Genomic DNA, 11,686 nt, shown 5'->3' on the forward strand with positions numbered 1-11,686 from the left:
GTACTCGGACTATTTGGTCGACTGTGTTCAGCCAACCATTCAATAACCCTAAATTGGACTGGGCGATCTAAACACACAGCTCTTCAACCCTGTTGCAAAGTGAACTGACAGCATTATTAGGTGACATTTAAATATGACACGTAAAAACACAGTGATTTCTACTAATAGCATCTTCGATAAACTGCACCAGTCACACCGGGGCGCACCGGTGCGCCTCTTCATCCTTGATCAACTGCGCTGGTGTGCACCACCTGTCCTCCATAAACCGGGCCACACCGTCGCGCCACACACTGAGGGAGTCGACGGGGCTCCGGGGTGCAATCACAAGATACATTGCGAACAACGCTGGAGAAGCGGCTTTCTCCACCGTCTGCTGCAGCGACGGTGGTGATGGCGCATCGGTGCACTTGTGTGAAGGTGGACAGAGCTGTATGTTGTTGCTGACAAGGATGACTTGCTTGCGAAATCATTAGGCAATGATGCGACGGGCTCCGCACGGAGGCAACAACGGCCAGAGATTGTAAATGAAGACATGAACTTCGTGTACTGCAAAGAAGGCTGCATGAATTGCCAGCCAGTTGGAGATTTGCATCTGCTTCGTTCGATTGAATTATCATGAACAGTCACTGCGGTGCCTAGACCATCAAGCGGAAGGGTGGACAGAAACAGGCACTCGTATCATGGCTTTAACGAAGATGAGAATCAGCTTGTATGTAGCTGTTTAGTTGAAGCGGTGAAAGTGCATTGTTGCGCATGTGTGACGGATATGGGTTTAATGTACACATAATCATTGCCCTTCAATAAATATCACTTTCTAGTAGCGCTGTGTCACGTTATGCTGCTGTATTGCCACTTGTGAACATTTTTATGCGTTGCTTTCTTAGCTTAAGAGATGGTGCTTGGGTAGAATTGCTCAGTTTGTCCTCGATCAACGCTCCATGCCGGGTGCACATTGTCACCTGGCACTGTGCGTTGCACCGGTTTTGGGGGCAACCCCGGTGCGTGCTTATTGAGGACGTTATATGTTGACAACCGACCAAAACTAAAAAGCACCATTTATCATTTTCAGTGAAATTGACACCCCTTGTTCCTTCAGGGAATGTTTGTAAGGATCTTACTGGAAGATGCACAAGTTGAGCACAAACAAGGGTTCATCCAGAATTTTGCTTTTGGGGGGTTGTCCGAATTCTCCTCATGGGGTGTTGGGGGGATTTTGAGTGGGGAGGGGGCATTGAAGAAATCCCTGTTTAAACTTTACAATGCTCCAATAGGAATTAGAGTATTCAAAACAGCTGCTGATGGGACATGCTTAATCCATAAAAGCACATAACAAGCTGGGGCTTCAGCATTTTTTTTTTCAGTGAAACGTACCATGTACAGCCAAACTGTTCACTGTGAAGTATTTGTTTCTGTATAACAGCACGTTGCGCCGTATCCTCCAAAACAGTGCATGACAGACGCTAGACGTACACATTTGTGCCCTAGCTGCCTGTCCACACTGTATTTTTCCTTTTTTAATAACAGTCAGAAGCCCTACCAAACAACGATGTCAAGACATGCTTTGGCTCACACCAAGGCAAGCACAGTTTATTGCTGCAGCCTTGGTTGCTTTTCTTTAGCGACAAACTCAATCGGCTGTGCAGATGTATTTTAGGGCGTGTAGGCAGGGATTCTATCTTCTATTTTCACATGGGCCGCTGGGAGCGGCCTTTAATATTCTTTTCGCTCGTCGCTACCGCACACTGTACCTGTTTGCTGTACCCATCACGGTTTTCGCGTCGTTCGTCGCTTCGGTTGCTTTCTCATGTTGCGCCTTGAGCTATGCCCACGTACTCTAACTACTTCAGAGGTTTTCGCTGCTGTCAGCAGTCGTTTTACACAACAGGTTTGCTGTCATTAATTGTCGTATTAGCGTGATGTGGCTTGTCTGCAAGATCGGTGCGTGACAAACAAGCGTTACCAAACTAGCGGCGTATTTCACTTCATTCGTGGCTACCGCCGCTTGCATGGAAGAGATCGGGGATGATCTGAGACAGCTTTGTTGGGTCAAATAAGGGAGATTTGGCTATATGGCTTGTAACATTAGCGTAGTTGGCCTTGTCAGCAAGATCGGTGCGAGAGGAGCAAGCGCTATAACTGCCGAAATGTCTAAACTACGGTCAAAACAAGACACAAGCAACAATATCTATTGACATTTTGGTAATTATACTACATTTTTAGCCCACCAAAGCCCTTTGCTAGGATAGTGCAGTGGTAGAATGCTCGTCTAGCGTTTTGATAGTCGCAAGTTCAAATCTCGGGAAAGATTTTTTTTTTTGTCCGTGAGGAATTTAATAGCTTTTTATTTTACAAGGGTAAGCGCTTGTTTCCTGCTTCCAATCACGTCAACGTTGGCGATTTGTTCCGTCTATTTCTCTAAAAAAGGAAAAGAAACCGCTGAGAATGCTGAGAATTGACCAGAATAAAGGCCGTCAAAACTATCGAAACTACTTGAACATCAATGTAAATGTGTCAGAGTTTTTCATTACTATGTACTTCTGAGTATGAAAACCTCAATTTGAAGATATAAACTTGTCATAGCTTTCAGAAACGAAAAGATTATTGCCAATATTCTCGTACTAACACGACTTTCGTCAAAGAGGTGCTGCTATTGCAGCCTGGCAACTATGTCTCACATTGTGTGTGCGTTTGTGAGGATCCCGCGTTGTGCTGTGCTGTTTGCATCAGTTTTATCTGCAGATTTCCAGCTGAAATCAAACTTATAGAAGTTTTATTGCGCGATGTCAGTCCTTCCAACCTACGCATGTGTTGAAAACATGGGCACTGGATGAACGATCATCGCCGCCCGCCTCAAAAGACTGCGCGTCAAAAGTGGATGGCATTGCTTCCGAACAAAGTGTATTGGTGTTCGCAAAGTGAGGACGACAGTGAAGAAGGACTTTACGTAGGAAACATCGTTCCTGCTAGGGTAAGTAGGCATGTTTTATAAATCTGTACTTGTTTGGAACGGGTTCTGGTGTTTATGGGTCAGCGGTTCACTAAACCCCCATCTCATTTTCTCTTAAATCCTAGGGGACTTGCGTACTTTCTGGGCGACCTTGATTTACCTGTCCACGGTTTCCGCGGCAGTCAGCATCAAATTACGCGTAAGCTAGACCTTAACTACGACGCTCGCTCTGTAATAGAGGGCTGCTAATTATTTGACATAATCACATCACGCGAGGTTCTTTAAAACCTATGCGTTTTTCCGTTATGTGTCTACCAAAATCTGCCTTCGCGACTGCAGATCCCGTCGAAATTTCGCGTGAGCGGCACAACGCTGTGATCAGTACACATTCGTGAATGCCTGCGGTATACGATGAAGTAACGTGGACAGGAGATGCCCTGTAAGTAGTGTACATGCGAAAAAGCGGGCACTTGATTCCGTAGGAGCAGCTCGCGGGAACTGTGGGGCTCGATATCAGAGGCATCTGCATTGTTGTAAATTAGTGATGAAAGTTAAGCAAGGTGTCAACATCCTAATATCCCGAAATTGAAGACCATACAGAGACTAACAAGGAAACTGTAGGCCCGCACTCTCAACTCGATTTATATTGGAGAATCGAACTTGCAAAGACAAGCTAGGCAATGCAATAGAGGATCCTCAACAAGCACACACTAGTCCCTATTGAAAGCTATGGACCCAGATAAGCTGCTAGCATGCGTTCAATGCAAATTAGCGTAGCGGTAAGCTTTGGATATATCATGAATACCCCAATCGCATTACTGGCGTGTCTAATAAACACATCCTTAATGTGACCTAAATTTCACTTTGGATGTTGCTGGAATGTTCTTATTATTGCCTTGATGGTGAATGTCCTTAAGCGATTACAAATCCACTTGATGTAAGCATTTGATCTTTGCGTGGCCTTCTCTTGTATTTCAACTACTGTCTGTGCACTCACAGATCGTGTACCTTCCGGTGCTGCTGCTGGCTGTCCTGGGTCGGCTGCCTGTAAGTCCAGTTCCCAAGGCTTTGCCAGGGCCTCCCCTGGCCAACCACCTGCTGGACCTAAGCTGCGGCCGGCCTTCCCTTGGTGCTCTGTATTCTTCGCCACCAGGAAAAGCCATTCCTTTGTCGGTCACCTGGCACCAAGTCACTCGGCACACCCCTTCAAACGCACGTCATTTCCTCGGCCCCAGGCACTGCTGCCATTCAGCGCACCCATCGATTATGTACTTGCAGGTTAGTTATTGCACGTTGTGCAAACTTCCATTGTCATGATGTATACCTGTTAGCAGTGTTCTAGCCTCTGGTTATTGGAAACATTTTCGTGAAGCAGTGCTGTGCATTTTAAGCATGTTATTGGTTAGTGGGGATATTCAAGAGAATCTGGAGGTGCAGGAAGAGAAACCGAACTTTGTTTTAAAGGGTTCATTCGCATGGAATCAAGCCAGGCAATCCTTTTAAAATGTTTCTATACATATGCAGCGGGTGTGGAGAGGGCCTATCCCTAATCCACATACTCATTCAATGCAAGGCACTTGACATAACACAATTCAAACACTTCTAACAACTATACACACGACATATTCCACAACACCCGTCATACTTCGTAGGAGACAAGCCCATGTTTTCACTCAAACGTGTTTTCGAGTTTCTTACCGACGTAAAATTTTTACATCTCATTTCTTATCATGCATCTTGACAACCTGGCCCTTTACACCAGTCATCTTAATTATGTTGTGTCTTACTTTGTTTACTTTTACTGAAATGTTTTACTTTTACTTTCATGTCGCTCTTATAACACGACTTTTGTTTGGCGCTCTTTGCCCTTAGTTGGCCTTGCGCCATTAAAACCTAAACACCATCATCATCATAAAATATTTCTATAAGGCTTGAAGAACTAACCATACAAACTGACGTGGAACTACTTTCTATTTTAGGTAAGCTTAAAATTCCACCTACTTCAGATCCTACTGGTATTATTTACAGTGTACTGAAAAGTACAATCCACACTGTAGAATTCTGATGGCGCTATTTTCAGTCTCTCGACAGGCGCTATTCTCAGTGATGGGTGGATAGCCGAGGTAGTACAAACCTTTCCATCTGGGTACCGTGCTTCACCATTAAACTACAGGCCAATTTCCCTAACAAGCACCATATGCAAGGTTGTGGAACATTTCATTCTCTCTCAAGTCACTAAGTACTTATAAAATTACATCATCATATTTGAATATCAGCATGGGGTTAAGAGTAACTCACAAGGGTTACTCTCGTAAAACGCAACTTTCTGGGATTCTTCAGGGTCTACATTCATCCATTGACGCAGGTTTACACACTCCTGCAGTTTATCTAAATTTTTCTAACGCATTTGATCGCATTACACACCGCAGACTACTTCTCAGACTTCACCCTAATGTCCTCATTTGGATCACGGATTTTCTTCCTTGTTGAATTAAAGGGGCCCTAAACAGGGTTCCAAATGTAGCGATTTTACGTGTTGTTCGCTGAAGGAACAGCATCCCGCAAAAAATGGTTTAAAAGTGTTAAGTATTAGCTTAGTTATTGTTCAATAAAAAGGGTTGGCAATAAGGCCTGGAGCTTTCACCCTGTCCTCGCACCTCTTAATCGGTGTGAATGCTATGACATCACTGACATGCACAAGACCACCTAGAGACCTTACAGTTTCGAGGTACACACAGCCATTGACTCTGCTTGTCACGCTTTTCTTTTTTAGCAGGCGACGTGTATGCTCTGCCCACTGCTGGCTGCGCTGAGCTGAGTGGGGCAGTAAGCAGGCGGGCCGCTCGCACTGCCGTGGTTGCGTTGGTACGTCAGTTGTAGAATGGGGGAAATGAGTGTTTGACGGCCAGATAGGGGGGTCCCAAACACAACATGTTCGCTGGTGACTGTAATTGAAGACTTCCACCTACGATTGGCGGTTCGCTAGCATTTCTTGCAGGTGGCGCTGTTGCAGCGAGCAGGTCCCTCTAACTTGCGCAGAAAAGGCTTAGCATCGCCGCAGTTATTCAGTCACCACTTTACGAAGCTGAGCTGATGACGATTACCAGCGCAATCTTTCACTGCACTATTTCCCCCTTTCATGCATTTGTAAACTGATTTCCAGCAATAGGGCAGTGACAAGTTTTAACTGCTGCGGTTCATGCCATATCACGTATACACTGATACACTGCATAGCGGGGTCCTTGTCGACCGTGCAGGCAGATGCTTGCCGCGGTCACGCTTGTAGCGGCGATTCCACCTGCAGAGACTCTCCGTGTTTTTCGGTGTTATTCATACTTTGCAAACAATGCACTATATCCACAAACTCAGCTAAGCTCGTGTAACGGATGGCAACGATCGACATTTGTTTTTCCAAAGATAGCTGTGCTGTATTGCCGTTCGGCGGAACCGCCGAACCATGCACTCGCATTTCCACCGCAGCTGGGAACGCTGATTAACTGCAGATTTTAGGAAACCCGCCAAAAGCAACGCTGTAGTGTTCAGCACCAGCTTTGCCATGAAGGTTGCGTCAGTCGCAAAGTTACGTCAGAGTGTGTGAGAATGGCGACAAGGATTGACAGGTAAACAAGGAAAGAAGCGAAGACCTTTCTTGCACTTTTGTGCAGCATTCGCTTTACGCAGAGGTATTATATTTGGTATACGTTGTCGTGAACATGTTGTCTAGCAATTTTGTATTTGAAACCACTACCTTCGGAAGCCTATTTAATGCCCCTTCAAGTTAACGTCTGCTAATACCTATACTTATTTTGCCGCCATTAATTTGGTGTCGTCCAAGGCAGTGTGCTTGGTCCTCTACGTTTTAAATCTATTTTTATCATCTACCATGTTGCATATCTTCCCTTGCACATCTCGTCGCAGATGATGTTGCAGTTTATCACACAATCTTTTTCGACAACCACCATCAATGCTTTCAACTGATTAAAGCACTTCTCTGGGCTAGTTGTTCATATCACGCTTGGGTTAGATTAATGCGCTGCTTAGGCTTACGATACAAGGATGGAGACAAAGAAACACACAACGCAAATGGGTAAGTGCAAACTAGCAACTATTTGTTCTTTGGAACGCCTCCAACAGCTTTACAGAAAAGGGAAGAAACAAACACTAAAAAAAGGGTGGGGGGGGGAAGGCGGAGATTTAAGGCGAGAAATGAAACAACAAAATACAGAAATTTTGACTCTGAACTATTCAAGTTGAATGCGCAGAAGCCTAATCATCAGAATTTTCTGCGCACACCCGGGTTTACAGGGGCCAGGGTGCATCTTTTAAAAGGACAGTTTTGCAACAACCTTAAGACTATGACGCGTGCTCACGTATTCTCCGAATGTGCCTGATCCCATGAAACAGGATTTCACAATTTTCCTTTTCTGCAGCTTGGGTGATCTGAACAAAACCTCGGTCTGCCCAAATAAAGCCATCTATCCACACACTTTGCAGTGTGTGGCCAAGTTTCCAGGCCCGCTCGTCCGCTCACCTGTGTAGCGGGTGCTCCCTGAGCCTGGTGTTTACGCACCTGCCTGGGTGTTCCATCCAGCTTCTTTTGCAGTTAAAGGGGACGCGGTAGACAGCGCCGACCGAGCATTCAACAAATTTTGTTTTCTGCTTTGTGTCAAACTGATATTTTCACGCCGTGTTTCCATCCTGATTAACCCTCTTACAAAGCCCTTTAATTTGATGGGGGCTCAGAAAACGACTCCAGCTTCTCGCTTCGCTTTTAGCTTCTTTATCTTGTGTATGTACAGGCTAACTTTCTTTCTCTGCTGTTCTATGGGCCCTTGCTTGGCTTTACCACCTTTAGCACTTCTAGGCAGTGGACACAAGAACTTGCGTGGGAAACCCACTAGACCTTAAGCGTGCCCACTGTTACAGTTACAGGACTTTTTTTAGGGCTTGGAGGAAACAGCCTGCAACAATGCTTCTCTTTACTAGCTTTTTGCCATACTTGAGCACTTTCACACTGCATTTGAGGGGTTACAGTTCAAACATGAGACACCTGACAGCGATAGGCTGCGGTATTTAGACATTCAAATCCATTTTGGAGCATCCAACACGTGCGGGTCTTATCGAAGCGGGGGGGGGGGGGGGGGGGGGGGGGTACCTACGCTTCCCTTTAACTCTGGACATCCGAAGCTAGTACAGAGAAGCATTGCTGCAGGCTGTTTCCTCCAAGCCCTAAAAAAAGGCCTGTAACTGTAACAGTGGGCACGCTTAAGGTCTAGTGGGTTTCCCACGCAAGTTCTTGTGTCCACTGCCTAGAAGTGCTAAAGGGAGTAAAGCCAAGCAAGGGCCCAAAGAACAGCAGAGAAAGAAAGTTAGCCGGTACATACACAAGATAAAGAAGCTAAAAGCGAAGCGAGAAGCTGGAGTCGTTTTCTCAGCCCCCATCAAATTAAAGGGCTTTGTAATAGGGTTAATCAGGATGGAAATACGGCGTGAAAATATCAGTTTGACACAAAGCAGAAAACAAAATTTGTTGTATGCTCGGTCGGCGCTGTCTACCGCATCCCCTTGAACTGCAAAAGAAGCTGGATGGGACACCCAGGCAGGTGCGTAAACACCAGGCTCAGGGAGCACCCGCTACACAGGTGAGCGGACGAGCAGGCCTGGAAACTTGGCCACACACTGCAAAGTGTGTGGATAGAAGGCTTTATTTGGGCAGACCGAGGTTTTGTTCAGATCACCCAAGCTGCAGAAAAGGAAAATTGTGAAGTCCTGTTTCATGGGATCAGGCACATTCGGAGAATACGTGAGCACGCGTCATAGTCTTAAGGTTGTTGCAAAACTGTCCTTTTAAAAGATGCACCCTGGCCCCTGTAAATCCGGGTGTGCACAGAAAATTCTGATGATTAGGCTTCTGCGCATTCAACTTGAATAGTTCAGAGTCAAAATTTCTGTATTTCGTTGTTTCATTTCTCGCCTTCAATCTCCCCCTCCCCCCCCACCCTTTTTTTAGTGTTTGTTTCTTCTCTTTTCTGTAAAGCTGTTGGAGGCGTTCCAAAGAATAAATAGTTGTTTGTTTGCACTTACCCATTTGCGTTGTGTGTTTCTTCGTGGTAAGAGCATTGCGTAATGGTTGCTCACAGAAGAGCTGCACATTTTAGGCTAGAGGTGATGAATGAAGCATAACCTCTAGCTCCTGATGAACAACTCTTTCCACAATTTGATAAGGAGCTTCTTTTGTTGCCTTCACCATTTTAGTAATTCTTCTATTTCCCGTCTCAAAGGGAAAGACGGAGAAAGCCGATAACGGTCCTAAATTTTCCACACAGTTTTCGAGATGCAACAACTGGCGCACGTTACAGGTCATAAAACATTCTCCATACAGTCCTTCGGCTCTTGCCACGAACACTTGAAGCAGGTGTCCTAGAACAATACATTTAGCTATCGATTGTAAGCTTTAACACGATCCAAATTTTCATGAGAAGGAGGGTCATATGCGATGCAGTTCATTTATTTTTGAGAGCTGTGACGAATTCCCCGCAATAGATGCTTATTTTAAATGCAAAGTTATTTGATGTCTTCGAGACTGCAATGGTTTGTTTCAGCCACCATCTAGTGTCATCAAATACTCGTTCAACTTATTCCAGCGAGAAGTCGCTGCAGACATTAGGCTCATATATCGGGCCCTCGCCTCTGATTCATGTTGGTTTTGTCTCCCATTATTTCACTGTTGCTGTTTTCATGAATTGCGTTATGGCCAGAGGGGCAGAGCTGGCCCAATAATACTAAGGAGATGAGAGGTGGTTATCAAATGCTCCATCAGCGTTTCACTGTTTGTCACTCAAGCAGTGCAGGGAAGCCCAAGTGGAGAGACCTCGCTCGTAATTTTCAAATGGTTTTATTCGAACAAAATGGAAATTTGGGTGAGTTGGTACAAATTCATGATGAAATGTAATAGCGCAATAAACAACGAGGGACACAGAAGCGCCCGTCTTGTGAATTTTCTTCTGTGTCCCTCGCCGTTTATTGCGCTGTTACATTTCACCAGGTCTTATTCGGTTTGAGTTGAAATGAAATATTGCATTATTTGATTCAATTGTTATATTGTAGTTGCGAATTCTTGCACATTATTAAAGATCAGGGATAGGGGCAAAATAAACAATATTGCGAATGCACTGTTCTCACAACATAGCATCCACATAAACTCGTGAGGCAAGTGCCATGTCCAAGTGGTGGTCCGTGCTCAATATAAGATGTGCTGGTATAGGCTTGCGCCTCGGACCTTAGCGTCAGCCTGCAGCCATGCTGTGAGCTCAAGCTCATGAAGCTTAAGGGAAACATGGCTTTTCTTAGGTGCCCCTCCCCACACCTTTCTCCACTGCACTAGCACAATAATAAGGGACACATCTCCACATGTGACGAATCTTGCATTTAAGTGTGGGCCAACGATGTTTGGTGGTCATAGTCATAGCATTGTGAGCAAGCACAGCTTCTGCAGTTGTGAAGAGTAGCCTCATTTGACCATGGAAAGTCTTCACAGGTGGTACAACTAACTGAGCATATGTATGTAATATCGCTTGATTAATGGGTCAGACACACCCAAAAGGTTCACGTGCACCCTCTAAACACATGTTCTCTGCTCCCTCTCTTTTTCCATTTTGTGCAGGTGCCCATGGTTACTTCATGAAACACCGGAACAGTGAAGCTACCACGGAGAAGCGGCTGAAAGCATTTAACGGATATGTGGCCAACCTGCTGCGGGACATGAAATAAAAGGGAAAAGGCAGCAGCTTCCAAGTATTCTTTTGCGTATTCTACTGTGCAAGGATCTAAGCACATTCACAGCACAATATCAACACCTGCGCATTTAACGCTTGTATTACACGCACACATCGAATACATATTGTCGCTCACCCCAGCAAAATCTGTACGATAAACTCGAACGACATCGCTTGCAACGATCCGACTTGTATGATCCAACGTATACGATGAGCTACTACGATGAGCTACTACGATGTGCTACTACGATATCTCAATGATGTCGTTGAAGCCTATGATATCATTCACCTTACGATCCCATAATCTCGTATACGAGTTATCGTTCATATATCGTTTGATTTTTTTCAGTAAGGCCCGTATGCGAAACGGCACTTTTCAGTCTTCAGCGTCAACCCCGATGTACGAATGGCCTCGAGTACGGACTCCAACTTTTCGAGGTGTTCGTCGAAAGTCCGGGCGAATACCACTACGTCGTCGAGGTATACGAGGCAGGTGTGCCACTTAAGGCCAGCTAGCACAGTGTCCATGACTCTTTGAAATGTCGCTGGTGCTGGGCACAGCCCAAACGGCATCACCTTGAACTCGTATAGGGCGTCTGGGTTTATAAATGCAGTCTTCTCTCGGTCTCTCTCGTTCACTCCAATCTGCCAGTAGCCGGTCTTCAGGTCCATCGATGAGAAGTACTTCGCGTGTCAGAGGTGGTCGAGGGCGTCGTCGATTCGGGGGAGGGGGTACACGTACTTTTTCGTGATTTTGTTCAGTCGCCCGTAGTCAACACAAAACCTTAATGTGCCGTCTTTTTTCTTTACGAGTACGACGGGCGCAGCCCAGTGGCTTTTCGATGGCTCTATAATGTCGTCGCTGAGCATGTCGTCGACTTGAGTCCGGATGGCTTCCCGTTAGTGTGAAGAGACGCGGTACCGTGACTGTCGGGTAGGTGGGGCTCCATCTTCGGTTATTATT

The 11,686-nt window shown here is 45.6% G+C and overlaps 1 protein-coding gene across 1 annotated transcript; it reads left to right on the forward strand.

Annotated features, from left to right (window-relative positions):
- The first annotated feature begins 3,379 nt into the window (after positions 1 to 3,379).
- Positions 3,380 to 10,741, forward strand: LOC144163612 (uncharacterized). The gene is made up of 3 exons (XM_077694419.1): positions 3,380 to 3,386; positions 3,947 to 4,225; positions 10,611 to 10,741. Exons 1-3 carry the CDS (start codon positions 3,380 to 3,382, stop codon positions 10,715 to 10,717), a joined length of 393 nt encoding a protein of 130 aa, XP_077550545.1. The 3' UTR covers positions 10,718 to 10,741.
- The last annotated feature ends 945 nt before the right edge of the window (positions 10,742 to 11,686 follow it).

This window comes from Haemaphysalis longicornis, unplaced genomic scaffold (assembly GCF_048455015.1).
Source record: "Haemaphysalis longicornis isolate Haplotype H1 unplaced genomic scaffold, Haemaphysalis longicornis Haplotype H1 scaffold_125, whole genome shotgun sequence".
Lineage (NCBI taxonomy): Eukaryota > Metazoa > Arthropoda > Arachnida > Ixodida > Ixodidae > Haemaphysalis > Haemaphysalis longicornis.